At 35.5% G+C, this 14,496-nt stretch overlaps 1 protein-coding gene across 2 annotated transcripts in view; it reads left to right on the top strand.

Annotated features, from left to right (window-relative positions):
- The window catches only part of LOC141561334 (amine oxidase [flavin-containing] A-like), a 99,904-nt gene extending 96,156 nt beyond the window's left edge, over nucleotides 1–3,748 (top strand). For both annotated transcript variants that reach the window (XM_074300809.1, XM_074300810.1), the window contains 2 exons: nucleotides 2,921–2,983; nucleotides 3,181–3,748. In XM_074300809.1, coding sequence (XP_074156910.1) covers nucleotides 2,921–2,983; nucleotides 3,181–3,324 — 207 coding nt within the window. In that variant the 3' untranslated portion in view covers nucleotides 3,325–3,748. The remainder of the gene's footprint in view (nucleotides 1–2,920; nucleotides 2,984–3,180) is intronic.
- Nucleotides 3,749–14,496: the final 10,748 nt, after the last annotated feature.

The raw sequence follows: 14,496 nt of genomic DNA, 5'->3' as shown, positions 1-14,496 counted from the left end.
TCATCAGTTCTATAGCTAGTTTCTTCCAAACTGCTTTCCAATTTTCCCAGGAATTTTTATCAAGTAAGTTCTTGGCCCAAAAGTTTGGATGACTGCATTAATAAACACAAGATCACTGTGATTATTCACTGCTATGTATTATGAGTATTAGATCCCTAATAATAATACATGATAATAGATCATATTTTGCTCAGTATAATACATCATAATTATTATCTATTATATATTAGATCCCTAATAAAAATACAGATCCTTGCTTCTCTAGCACCAGGACCTCTGGGATGCTAGTGCTTTTCCTCTCCCTGGGACTGCAACCTGGAACTGATTATAGGATTCCTGCACCCACTGCCCATAGAGGGTTTCTTATAATAGTCTTCTGATCAATTGTCCGATTCCCTTTAGGAGCTCTGGAAGTTGCTGCCTCAGATTCAGTTACTCCCAGAGCTTGCTGCTGTATTGTGTTGGATGTGGCTCCCACTGCTTGCCTTGTTCAGGCGTGCAGGCCTCACGGCTGTCTTGTGCCAAGGCCTTGTAACATGACTGTTGGTTGGGGTCTGGAAGCCTCACTAAGGGTTTTCTCTAGAGCTCACATCCTGCTGCTCAACTTGCTGGTGTTTGCTGTACTGGAAGACAGACATTCTGCCAACATTCTAAGTTGTTTTGGGCTGAAAAACCACTTCACTCCATTTTTTTTGTCACTCCTAAATCTATTTGGAAGGTATTATTTTAAATTTATCTGGAGTAGAATTTGGAAGGATTGTGTGAACTTCCCCATCTTGGTTCTGTCTCCTTTTGAACTTCTAAGTTCTCCTAAGCTGGAAAATTGTTTCACCCTGTCCCTTCATTCGATCTGCCACTCTAGAATTTGTTTTGGGACATTATTTTGAAGTTGGTTGGAGCGGAATTTGGGGAGAGATCAGGAAAATCCCTGACTTTACTATACTATCTTAGCTCTGCCTCCAAGGGCAATACATTTTTTTTGGTCATAGTCACCTTATGAAGACTAATCTAATAAGGATTTGTGGACAGAGACAGGGAAGGGGGAATAGTAGGATGGAATAGAGCAAGATTATAGTCTCATTGATAGAAAAAAATATACAAAGTAATTAAACTAGATTATATCTATCTATCTATCTATCTATCTATCTATCTATCTATGTGTATGTGTGTGTGTGTACAAATACATGTACATTTGTTGGTTTATTCATGTATTTATTTGATTACTTATTCATTTATATTTAAATATTGAGTCTTCCAATTTTGCCCAGCTTGGAAATTCAGTTGCTACTCAGGGGTCTGGTTCCAGGAATGATTACTATGGGAGCTGTTAGCTGGTATGTTTCCAACCTGAAAATTTACATTTCCTTAGAACATCTGGACTTTCTGTTCCCAGGGATTTACTACATTAATGTCAAACTTAGTGCAGAAACACTTGCTTGGGTCAACTCTTTATAGATCCAGACTCTCAAATTCAGGAGACTCAATCTTCAATGGTACCTGAAATTACAGTTAGCTCACCACACCCCCAGCCTATGTGATTCTTGAAATAGTGAAATGTAAGCAAAAAATCAGTGATTTCTTTATCACATTTGGGAATGTGCTCAGCCTACAACCAGATCAACTATGATTTAATAAAGAAGTCTGACTTTGGTCACAGTTATACGCTAAAGTGTAGGATTTGGATTTAGGTCTCCTAGTTCCAGGAGAGTTATTCTAGCCCTTATGGTTTGTTGATATAACATTTAAATATTGCTTTATCTAATAAATAACTAGTAAAGTAGAGATATGGTGATTTGCTGATTTGTGGAAATTTAAATACAAATTATATTAAGTGACAAAAATATCAACTATAACAATATTAAAATGGATTCATGTATACTAACAAAAATCACAAGATATTCTGAAGTAATAAAAATACAAATTCATAAGATTGTTTCCCTCATAAATAAAAATAATTTAAAAATAATTTACATACCCTAACCTCATCTTTTTAAACCAGAATTTACATTTATCATGTTTCAGACTATGTTTCAAGTAGGCAGTATAGAAAAGAAATCATTCATTCCTACTGCTGACACTCAACCAGTAAATCACCACAGGCTCCAATTAGGCCTCCAGGCCCATAAAATTCACATAAAGCAAAAATTTCATAAAACTTAGTTGTGAATTTATCATAATATAAATAAACATCTTACATAAATTAGCTTTTGTAACTAGTTCCATTAATCTTATTTAAATTATACAAGAGCTATACTTTTAAACTTTTTAGTAAGACACTGATTTCACCTTTTAAATTAACATCTTCCTGTTTTGCTTTGGTCAGATAACTTTTGCCATGTTAGCAGCAGGGCTTTGTTCTAAATTTAAACTATTTAGACATATTAAATACCAAAAAAAGATTTTTGTTTGCTTCCTGTTGTATGCCCCATCTCATATGTTTGTGTTTGTGTATGCTTGTGTGTACATATAAATCTATAATACTGAAATTGATTTAATTCTTCCCTTTGATTTAAGTCTGCATGTTTTAATCTATGCATTTATTCATATATTTATATCTATATCAGATTATATTGCCTTCTTATCTCTGCCTATTGATATTTTCTTCTTTAAGTTCAAATGCTGTTTTTTTCTATGAAGACTCCCCAGAACCTCCTTGACTGAAAGTAATCTCAATCTTTAGATTTTACAGGAATATTTTATGTTTCTCTTTTGCCTCATCACATTCTTATCTTTTATCAGAATTTTTGTGTATATTGTGCCTTGTCCTTACTTTCTCCAGATTTGGTTGTCACTTTTTTTTGAAGCTAGGGGCTGCCTTGACTCATCTTTGTAACACTAGCCCTTAGTAACTTATGTTTTGTAGGCACTTATACTGAATAAAAGAATGAATTCAGTAATACTTAATAGTATTTCCTTTCAGGTACTGAATGCCTTGGGGAAGGTGGCAAAAAAAGACATTTGGGTACCAGAACCAGAGTCAAAGGTAAGTTTCAATCTTTCTTTTATTTCTTCAACTTCTTATTTCTCTAGCCATCCCTTAAATTTTACCTGTTAACTTCTGGGTTAATTGTATATCTACTGTGAAATATTTTAATGACTTCTCTTTCTTGGATGTACAAGCCTTGCCCAAACTCATCTTGAGACAGCCTGACAGATTTATTCTTATGTTCCTTCCCCCAGGAAGTTCCAGCCCTGACAATCACTACTACCTTCTGGGAGAGAAACTTACCGTCGGTTCCAGGCCTGCTGACGGCTCTTGGAGTATCTTCTTCTATAATTGCCCTCTGTGTGATGATTTGCAAATGCAAGAGCCTTGTACGATAGATTCTAAAATTTCATTTTCATGCTTTCTGCTTCTTCCCAGCACCATCAAAAGGAAAACCTGGAAAAATTAAATGCGGTAACTTTGGACCCTATTTTTGTGCACTGGATTTTACAAGCCAATTTTTTTTTCCTGTCAGTGTTAAAGTCATTCAAAAAAACAGAACAAAACAACAACAAAAATTTGCAATCAATTTCAGTAGGAGCAAGGTCTATCTTATCATTTGTATTGCAGATTAAGTTGTATTCATTGGTAGAATAAAACCATAGTATCAGATTTTGAATTTCAGGAAGTTAAAAGTCTCAAGAGAAAGCTTTTAAAGATCAGATGCTCATAAGAAACAATCACTTTACTTCTATTTCCTGATTCTTCCTTTAAAAAATGAGAGCACTTATGATTTCATAAATAAATTTCTTTTTAACCTTCTCTCTGTAGTGGCTCTATAAGTTAAGGATCAGTCCCATGAAATAATCATCACAGAAAGGAGGCTGGCCTGATGGCCAGATGGCAGGGGTAACTATATGGTTGGGGTCCCTTCTTCCTTCTTCAGGATGGGGGGATATTTATAGAGCCCATTGTTCACAGAGCTTCCTGCAGTGAGCAGGCCTCCTTTTTCTCAATCATTTTAATATGATACTAGAAATAAAAATACTGGATTGCAGTGTGTGTTTAGAACTACATCTTGCATATTTGCTGTGGAGAAGTCCATTCCATTTCTAATGTCCAGAAATTGTTCTGTAATCTGGTCTTTTTTGATGTGTGTGTGTGTGTGTGTGTGTGTGTGTGTGTGTGTGTGTGTGTGTGTGTGTTTGCTGCTGGAGATGTATTTCAAACCTGAGAAGAATGTATTTACTTAGGTATAGTTTAAAGTGTACTAGTTGGTTAGGATAAAGTCTATGAATAGAATCTTGTATTAGTCCAAACCAAGCATTTTTCTAAAGAATATCAATTAATATATTCTTACAGATAAGAGTAGTATGCCCTCCTTTCCCCTCATCCCCTACTACTTAGTACCACATAAAATTTGGGAGAGAATCAATTCAATCTTCATTAGTAAAGCCTATAATGTGGGTTTGGACTAGAATTGAAGCTGGGGCACTATCAGGAGCTTCCCCCCCCCCATTTGTGGTTGTTTTTCACATAGACCAGAGATTATTTCTTTTTTCTTAGTACCACTTTTTGCTATATTATGATTAAATGGCAGTCAAACCAAATATTTTGATGACATTGTTGCTAAAAATTCAAATTGTACTCAAATATAATAACAGATTTTAAAATTTCAGATTGCTATATATTTTCAAAAATAATTCTGAAGGATGTCAAATGTGACCTTATAAATTATTCATCAAAAAGAAAGTAGAAATCAGTTTAAATGAACTGACCTTTTTTATTATTCATTTTACTTTAAATAAAAGGCAAGAAATCAAGTGGATTATAAATGATCTTTATATCCTACAAGATATATCAATCCAATAGTATACATTTCTTCTACATGATGCCATTTTGCTGTCACATTTTTAAAAACTTTCTTAAATTCAAGGCAGTACTTCTAAAACAGAAAGGATGTCTTATTAATATTAATGTGAGAAAGAAGAAGCCATCCAGATAAACAATAATATAAAAAGTAGTTTACAAAATCTGACAAAGTCAATCATGGCAAAGTAATATCTATGTGTAATTTGTTTAGCATAAATAAGTCCAGGGACCAGAATGTTTCACTTTAGTGAATTTTCCAGATTACTGAAGCTTAACCCTTCAGGTGCCAAAACTTAAAATTAACTTTTATCAAGCTCTCAAGTGAATATTGATACATTTTCATATTTTTATTAAACAAAAATTTAGATTTCCCTTGCTTTTTCTAAACATCATTTCTACACCTTCTCAATACCCTCGGAAACTTTTTTCTAAAGGCTTTTGCATTGTGATTCTTCAGCCTTTACTATTTTTGTCATTTGTCATGGTCAGCTTTGCCCTTTTTTCTCAGTTTAACATCCTATCCTTTATAAATTTTTGGTTGCCAAAGAAAATCAGATAAACGACTTATTAAATCCCTACCTTCCTAAAAAACAAAACAAACAAACAAACAAAAAAAAAACACATTGCTCTGAGGTGGCAGGAAGCTTGGAAGACTGTTTTAAGCAAAAAGTAGTTCTGTGTACTTTGCAGCTCTGACTCTGCAGCTGGTTGCTTTCAGATGTTCTGTTCTCTTCCCTGGGTACTTGAGACTGTTGTAACCTAGTCCATCACATTAGTCCTAGCTCTTCAGTGGCCAGCTGCTGATTTAGTTTCCTGTTGGACATGGTGTGAGGGTCAGGTTTAATAATAGCCTAGGGGTGTTATTAGAAACTGACTCCTAAGTTTTATATGCTCCATTAGGAGATAGCTGTGGCATCGAGGATGAAGACAGCTTTGATCATGTTTCGAAAGACTAATCAGTTCTATAACTGAACAAGTCACTTGTCTTCAGTGGGCCTCAATTTCCTCCTCTGAAAAAAAACAAAAGGGATCTTATTCTCTTTGTTCTTAGTCAGTCCATTCTATTCAATACAGTTGTCTTAAACTACAGATTAAATTAGCCATAAAATAAGTGCCAATCCAGACATTTCATGGAATCATCTATAAGCAAAAACATATAGATCACGTTAACTGGCTAAATAGAGATTATAATAACCTTTCTTGGACCAAATGAATGAAGTCACTTTGAAACATTTGATAGTGTTGGCTTATTTGGCCATCTTAAGAATTTCAGACACTGAAGTAGGTGTCCTATGTCAAGATCTCTAGAAATGGATAGCAGTTAACCCTTGGTGGTTATTAACTGTGTTATAGAAAATGTTAACATAATGTGTAGTAGACAAACTTTGAAATGAAGGATTGGGGAATGTGTTCAATTTGGCAGTTTAGTGTCTGATGTTTTGTGTCTCAAATTTGCCTCATAGTTGCATATTGGAAGTATGTGTGTGTTCTTTGGCTTAAAGTAAGATTTTTGCCTATACTGTTTTGTTTTAATAAAGTAGAATGAATATTACTTCTGGGCTAATCTTGTTTCCTTTCTTGGAACATTAATTTGGATTTATGGACAGAGCTCTCTGTAAGATTTTATGGCAGGGACCAATATTAAAGCAGCAGTCACAAATGTTTAACTGGAATTAGCATTAAATCCCAGAGCTACTTGGTTTGCATTCCATATTTTGATTCATGAGATGTGATTAGAAAAATTGATATCATGAGAGAGCAAGTCCTTTTGCATTTTACCTCTTAGGGATACTTCTGAGGGATTGGATTGTCTTGTCTTTAATGCCACTGTATTGAAATCCTCATTGCAATATGAATCCCCCACTGCAAGCAACCAGTAACTAGAGTGTGAGTTGCATTTAATTAATCAGCTTTTTCAAAGGGATACTTACTTCAAAGACATTTAAGATATAGAAAGTTCCTTAAGGGCACACTCTACCCTATATCATCTTGGTCTCTGGGGGGGTAATGAGGAATGAGTCTCCAAATGCAGCAGTTACCTCCAATTGGTTCATGAAATTCACTCCTTATGGAATGGAGACTGGACTAGCTGCAAAACCCAACGGGGATTTAGTTCCCTGGATATCAGATGCCTCATTTGATTCCTTGAAACTCACAATCATAGTTCCAGTTTCACCTAAAGTGAAAAAAGAAACCCTGAGGCTAAAAGCTGAGGCCCATATTCACAGGCTGTCTGTTGGCTTTATATGCCTTTCATAGCATTGGCTCTCTGGAGCCTATTAGTAGCAGGAAGGAATCAGCTGAAGAGGAGGGGCCAAGTTCTAGTTGGTTAGTGTCCTCTGACTGCACTCCCCCTTGCACTGGCCAGTCACTTACTTATCCTCACTGCATGGTTAGCAGATCTGAACCAGGGAGACAGAACGTCTGCACGTGCACGTGTTTTCTCCATACTGTTACACAACATTATTACTCTTCTGGAAGAAAAAGACTTCCTGGTGTCTTCCATGTTGGGGAGATTGGTTGTATCACAGAATTATTATTACACATGCTCATAAGGATTGCTCAGTGACCTCTCTCCTATTGAAGGTATATTCAGCTGTTATTAAAATGCTCTGAGTCGACTGTAAAAGATGTTACACTATGATAAAAGTGTTAGAAACACTGAATTGGGCGTCAGAAGACCAGCATTTAAATTCTAGCTTAAGCACTGTGACCTTGCTCAAATCACTGTCATTTGAGATTTGATTTCCACATCTAGAAAATGAAAGGTTTGAGGTAGATAATCACTAAGGTTCCTTCCATTCTCAATATTCTCTGACCCTGTCTACGATGCTTAAATTCCCTTTATAACTTGGCCTCTACATATTTTATAGTGAATGGATTGCTGTCTCTCTGTGCCTTAAGGTTTTCTCTATTAAACGTATAATGTTTCCAACCTAAGAGATTCTAATTCATTTTAACAAAGTATCTAATACATAGAGGGTACTTGCTAGTTGCTAGAAATACAAAAATGTGACATCATGTTTTTAAAGTGATTACCATGACGGAGAGGATAGGAACAGAGTAGGGACACAAGTAGGAATCACATTGTGTGGACCAGTATAGACCACAAAACCAATCAGACTAAGAGTAAGAAAAAGCAAAAAGAGGTTTATTACAATCTTAAGAGAAAGATCATCTCCCATCAGACAAGGTGTTTGTCAGCAAAGAAGTACAAAGCATATACTGTGAAACACCAGAAGCCCCCCCCCCAAACCTGGACCTTTTCTCCCATTGTTGGGGGAGTCCAGGCTTACACTCTAAACCCGGAAATTTATGTCAGAATCAAAAGAATACAAGTCAATAACAATAAACTCTTAATTTAAATTCCCTAGGGAAATGCTGTCCAAGCAGATCTGTTTGGATAAGAGAATTAATTCAAAGTCATCACCACCTTTAAAAGAAGTACTTAAATGCTAATTAATAGGTGGTGGGAAACAGGAGAGGACAAGCAGCTGCAACTTTTTTAAAGCTATAGCTTTATTATTAAAAAGTTTGAAGTCACAATTAAAATATAGTTTAAGGTTATATTCCTATGAGAGTGTCTTCAAACAGGTAATTTCTCACAATATGTGCACAAATAAATAGAAAATGAAGTGTAAGAAAAATGCAGCAAAGCCTTGGCTCATTCCAAACATAAACTGGAAAAATGAGAATTGGAAGTGGACTAGTCTAGTTTGCTGGGAATATTGAAATAGTACTGAACAATACTGTGAGATAAAAGTAGGATGGAGTCAGGTTGTGATGGTCTCTTAAGTTCTAGAAATGTGATTGTATCTTAGGTGAGAACTGCTGAAGATTTTTGAATAGTAAAATGGTATGATCTAACCTATGCATTAGAAAGAAGCCTTAGGTAAGGACAGACTCAACCTAACAACTTTAGAGAGAATTTGATGATATTCAGATCTATATATGAGGTCATCAAAATTTTAGATTATATTTCTAAACATTTTCTGACATGCAGAATCTTAAAATTAAAAAGAACTTAGAAGCACTCAGTTGAAAATCTTTTCATAGATGAGTAAATTGATATCCAAGGAGTCTACTTGCTCAAACTCAAAGATAGCAAGTTAGGAGAAGAATCAGTACTTAAATTCTTCCAAATCAATGTCTTATAAACTCCAAAATAACAAGCCCAGATAGGAAACAATATAAAAATGTTTGGACCCTTTTTGAAGAAAGTAGACTAGCATAAATATACATATGTGAAAGTTTGGGGAAAGAATTTAGCTGGAGTCTTCATTGAGTAGCTAAGACTTGAACTTCGAAAAATAGGTAAGATGTGTATAGATAGGAAGAGCCATGAAGAGAGGAGACAGTGGGAAATCATATGATTAAAAAGTCAGATGCAGAAATAAGACCTACATCAACAACAATATATTGGAAAATTTAGAACTAGATGTCCTGTTTCCTAAATTCAACTTGTACAAAATAGAAAAAAAATTTTCTCCCCAAATTCTAATACCCAGATTTTCAGCAGTAGAACCATCCTTACTCCCCTTTTAACCCCATATTTGTAATGAGTACCTAAATCTGGTGAAGATTTTTCCAATTTGAATGGCTTAGGTAGCCTTCCTTGAGTGTTATTACCAGAAAAGGGACAGGAATTTAAGGGATTTCTTAAGAAAATGAAACATAAAATATTTTAAATGCCTCAAAATTAAAATCCAGTGTATAATTGGATAAATTAATGTAGAGAATTCTAAAACCAATAAGAAGAATAACGTTAAATACCCAAAGAGAATGAGAAGTTCTTAACAAATATAAGGCAAAGAAAAATGAACCTATTCCTGATGAAATATAGAATACTGTGGATTCCTAAGAGAACATGGTATGAGAAACTCAAGAGTAGATCAAAAGGCAATCTTTTTAAAGGAAAGATTAGGATGATCATAAATCAGAACTTAAAAATTTTTGATATAAAAATTTTTACTCAATTAGCAGTTTAGAAGAAAATTCCAATATGGAGAGTCACAAGACAGACGTTTGAGATATAAAATTCATTAAAATGAAGGAAAATGTTAGAAAATAAAGGGCAACAACATTAAAAGAATACATGTAGCTATACAAAACAAAATCATTGACATTGTAGAAAGATGCATAAAAATACCTATTTGTAAAAATAAGTTTCCCAGAAGACCATGACACACCAAAAAAATCTAGCATCACAATGCAGGAAATTTAAGTACTCCAAAACTTCTGAATACAGGTAACAATAGCAATTTTTAGAGAAAACCATACATTTTAAGAAAAGTATTTCAAATTTAACAATTTGATTAAAACTAATTTTGCAAGTGCTAAGGAGAAAGACTTTTAAAAAAAGAAAAATTGAAATATTGCAGCCCTAAAAAATTGCAAAGAGAAGATGGCGGAGAAGAAACACACGACTCAGTGAACGTCCTCACTCCCTCACAACCAATTAGATAAATTAAGTCTCAAAATTAGCTCAGGACTGATAAATACCACAAGGACTGGAAGCACGACTTACCAGCTGAAGAGAATCTGGAGTTTCAACAGGAAAGGTCAGTTCTCAGGGGAGGAATAAGAAAGACCAGCAGACGGTGGGGTAGGGGCACACTGCGCCCATTGCTCTGGGAAGGGCTCTGGGATCAGAGAAGCCACTGAGGTAAAGGAATCTGGCACAGGCTGTTAGCTCTTCTCTGCTAATTATTTAGCAGTTCAGAAGAGAAAGCCAAAATATTTTAAAACTCAAATTAGATTTTCCCCGACCTGGGGGGGGGAGGGGGGGGGTGACTCAGCAGAGAATCGGCACCAGGGGGTGTGGCCTCAGCTACCACCTGAGAATAGTTAAGAGATTGACAAGTGGGTGGATACGGCCCAAGGCAACACACACTGCCTAGCTTAGCTGGAGGGAGTGGAACTCAGCTCCAGGAAGTCCCAGAGAAGCGGAACCTTTGAACTAGGGACCGCAGTTTCTGGCAGACACTTCCAGTTTGAGTGCAGGGGCTTCTCACGTCACCTGCTGCAGACATCCACTCCCCACCCGGACACATAGGCTGGGCTTCGTGCTGTCTTCACTATTCTACGCCCTCTAAGCACAGTAGTGCTAATCACCTCTGAGCCACTTCCAGGGAGGGGGTGGGGAACTCTCTCCCAGAGCTCGCTCTCAGCTCAGGCACAGGAGCCGCTGCATCCATCCGGTCTGGGAGGAAGCTGGTAAAGAAGTAAATAATTTCCTACCCCAGGGACAGACCCCAAAACATTTTTTTAAGTATGAGCAAAAAAGCTAGAAAAACCATAGATTCCTTCTATACAGAGAAAGACCGGGTATCCAACCCCGAGGAAGTTGACAGCAGAGAATCAACAGACAACAACCTAAAGGGGAACGATTCCTGCCCCCCATCACATAACTCTCTCCTAGAAGAAGCTCTTAAAAAATTGAGGGAGATCGAAGAAAAATGGGGAAAGTAAAGGGAAGTTATGATAGAGAATAACAACGTCCTGAAATTGGAGTTGGAAAAAATAAAGAATTCACAGGAGATGCAGGGAAACAAAATTAGTGAATTAGAAAAGGTTAAAAAAACACAGGAAAGTAGGATTTCTGAATTGGAAAAGATAAAAAAGTCTCAAGAAAATAGAATTTCTGAATTGGAAAAAGAAAATAATTCTCAAAAAAAAAAATTAGGGAAATGGAAAAAAATTCAATAGAGCAAAATAATTCATTTAAAAACGAAATTGGGCATTTACAAAAAGAACTAAAAACTGTGAAAGAAGAAAATAACTCCTTAAAAGTCAGGATGGAACAAATAGAAATGAATGATTCACAGAGAACCCAAGAATCAGTCAAACAAAACAAAAAAAATGAGAAGCTGGAGAACAACGTCAAATACTTACTGGGAAAATCTATAGACCTGAAAATAGATCTAGGAGAGATAATCTGCGGATTATTGGACTTCCAGAAAACTATGACCAAAAAAAGAGCCTAGATTCTATTTTACAGGAAATTATCAAAGAGAACTGTCCAGAGATAATAGAAACAGAAGGGAAAGTAGATGTGGAAAGAATTCATCGAACTCCTTCTGAAATAGACCCTGAAAAAAGAACACCAAGGAATATTGTGGCTAAGCTGCAGAATTACCACACAAAGGAGAAAATCCTGCAAGCAGCTAGAAAAAAACAATTTAAATACCAAGGTGCCACAATAAGGGTCACCCAAGATCTGGCTGCCTCCACATTAAAAGATAGAAGGGCCTGGAACCTGATATTCCGTAAGGCAAAAGATCAAGGACTGCAACCAAGAATGAACTACCCAGCTAAGTTTAGCATCTTTTTCCATGGAAGAAGATGGTCATTCAATGAAACAGAGGAATTCTATATGTTTCTAAGAAAAAAACCAGACTTAAACAAAAAATTTGATCTACATCCACAAGACTGAAGAGAAACAGAAAAAGGTACACAGAACCCTTGAGAACTGTAACTCTGTTGTGGGTATATAAAAAATACTCAAGGATAATTTGATTTTACTGATATAAAAGAAAAAAAGGAGGGTGTAGTAAAGGGAAGGAGGTCGGTTCAGAAAAAGGGGAAGGAGTGATAAAAAGAGGGAAACTACATCCCAGGAAGAGACATAGAAAATACACCATATCTGAGGGAACTTAGTGAGGGGGAGAATCATTGTGTGAATCTTACTCTCATCAGAAGAGGCTCAAAGAGTAAATAATTAACATATTTGTTTTTCAGAGAATTTTCTCTCACCTCATTAAAAGGGGGGAGAGGAAAAGGGGAAAGGAAAAGGAGAATAAGTGAAGGGACTTGGAGGGAGGGGGGAGGGATCCTAAAAAAAAAAAAAAAAAAAGAGGGAGGGTTGCGCGTCACAAGGGGGGTCTGTAAATTAAATATCGGGGAGGGGGATCAGGGGGGTCAAGGGAAAAAAGTATAATCTGGGGATAATACGATGGCAGGAAATACAGAATTAGAAATTTTAACTGTAAATGTAAATGGGATGAACGATCCCATCAAACGGAGACGGATAGCAGATTGGATCAAAAAGCAGAACCCTACAATATGTTGCCTACAGGAAACACACTTAAAGCAGGGAGATACATACAGAGTAAAGGTAAAAGGTTGGAACAGAGCCTATTATGCTTCAGGTAAAGCCAAAAAAGCAGGGGTAGCTATCCTTATCTCAGATTAAGCAAAAGCAGAAGTAGATCTCGTTAAAAAAGATAAGGAAGGAAACTATATCCTGCTGAAAGGTAGCATAAATAATGAAGCCATATCAATACTAAACATATATGCACCAAGTGGTATAGCATCTAACTTTCTAAAGGAAAAGTTAAGAGAACTGCAAGAAGAAATAGACAGTAAAACTATAATAGTGGGAGATCTCAACCTTGCACTCTCAGATTTAGACAAATCAAACCACAAAACAAACAAGAAAGAAATTAAAAAAGTAAATAGAACATTAGAAAAACTAGGTATGATAGACCTTTGGAGAAAACTGAATGGCAATAGGAAGGAATATACTTTCTTCTCAGCAGTTCACGGATCCTATACAAAAATTGACCATATATTAGGACATAAAGATCTCAAAATTAAATGTAGGAAGGCAGAAATAATAAATGCCTTCTTCTCAGATCACAATGCAATAAAAGCTACATTCAGTAAAAAGTTAGGGATAAATAGACCAAAAAGTAATTGGAAACTGAATAATCTCATCTTAAAGAATGACTGGGTGAAAGAGCAAATTATAGAAACAATTAACAATTTCACCCAAGATAATGATAATGATGAGACATCATATCAAAATCTTTGGGATGCAGCTAAAGCAGTAATAAGGGGAAATTTTATATCTTTAGAGGCTTATTTGAAGAAAATTGAGAAAGAGAAGATTAACGAATTGGGCTTACAACTTAAAAGGCTAGAAAAAGACCAAATTATAAACCCCCAACCAAAAATTAAACTCGAAATACAAAAATTAAAAGGAGAAATCAATAAAATTGAAAGTAAAAAAACTATTGAATTAATAAATAAAACCAAGAGTTGGTTTTATGAAAAAGCCAATAAAATAGATAAACCTTTGGTAAATTTGATCAAAAAAAAGAAAGAGGAAAATCAAATTGATAGTCTTACAAATGAAAAGGGGGATCTTTCCACCAATGAAGAGGAAATTAGAGAAATAATAAGGAGTTACTTTGCCCAACTTTATGCCAATAAATTTGATAACTTAAGTGAAATGGATGACTTTCTCCAAAAATATAGGCTCCCTAGATTAACAGAGGAGGAGATAAATTGCTTAAATAGTCCCATTTCAGAAAAAGAAATAGAACAAGCTATTAATCAACTCCCCAGGAAAAAATCCCCAGGGCCAGATGGATTCACATGTGAATTCTACCAAACATTTAAAGAACAATTAGCCCCAATGTTATATAAATTATTTGAAAAAATAGGGGATGAAGGAGTCCTACCAAACTCCTTTTATGACACAGACATGGTACTGATACCTAAACCTGGTAGATCGAAAACTGAGAAAGAAAATTATAGACCAATCTCCTTAATGAATATTGATGCTAAAATCTTAAATAAGATATTAGCAAAAAGACTTCAGAAAATCATCTCCAAGATAATACACTATGATCAAGTAGGATTTATTCCAGGAATGCAGGGCTGGTTTAATATTAGGAAAACTATTAATATAA

This window comes from Sminthopsis crassicaudata, chromosome 3 (assembly GCF_048593235.1).
Source record: "Sminthopsis crassicaudata isolate SCR6 chromosome 3, ASM4859323v1, whole genome shotgun sequence".
NCBI lineage: Eukaryota > Metazoa > Chordata > Mammalia > Dasyuromorphia > Dasyuridae > Sminthopsis > Sminthopsis crassicaudata.
The sequence above is the reverse complement of the archived record's forward strand: the minus strand, read 5'-3'. Positions and strand labels throughout refer to the sequence as shown.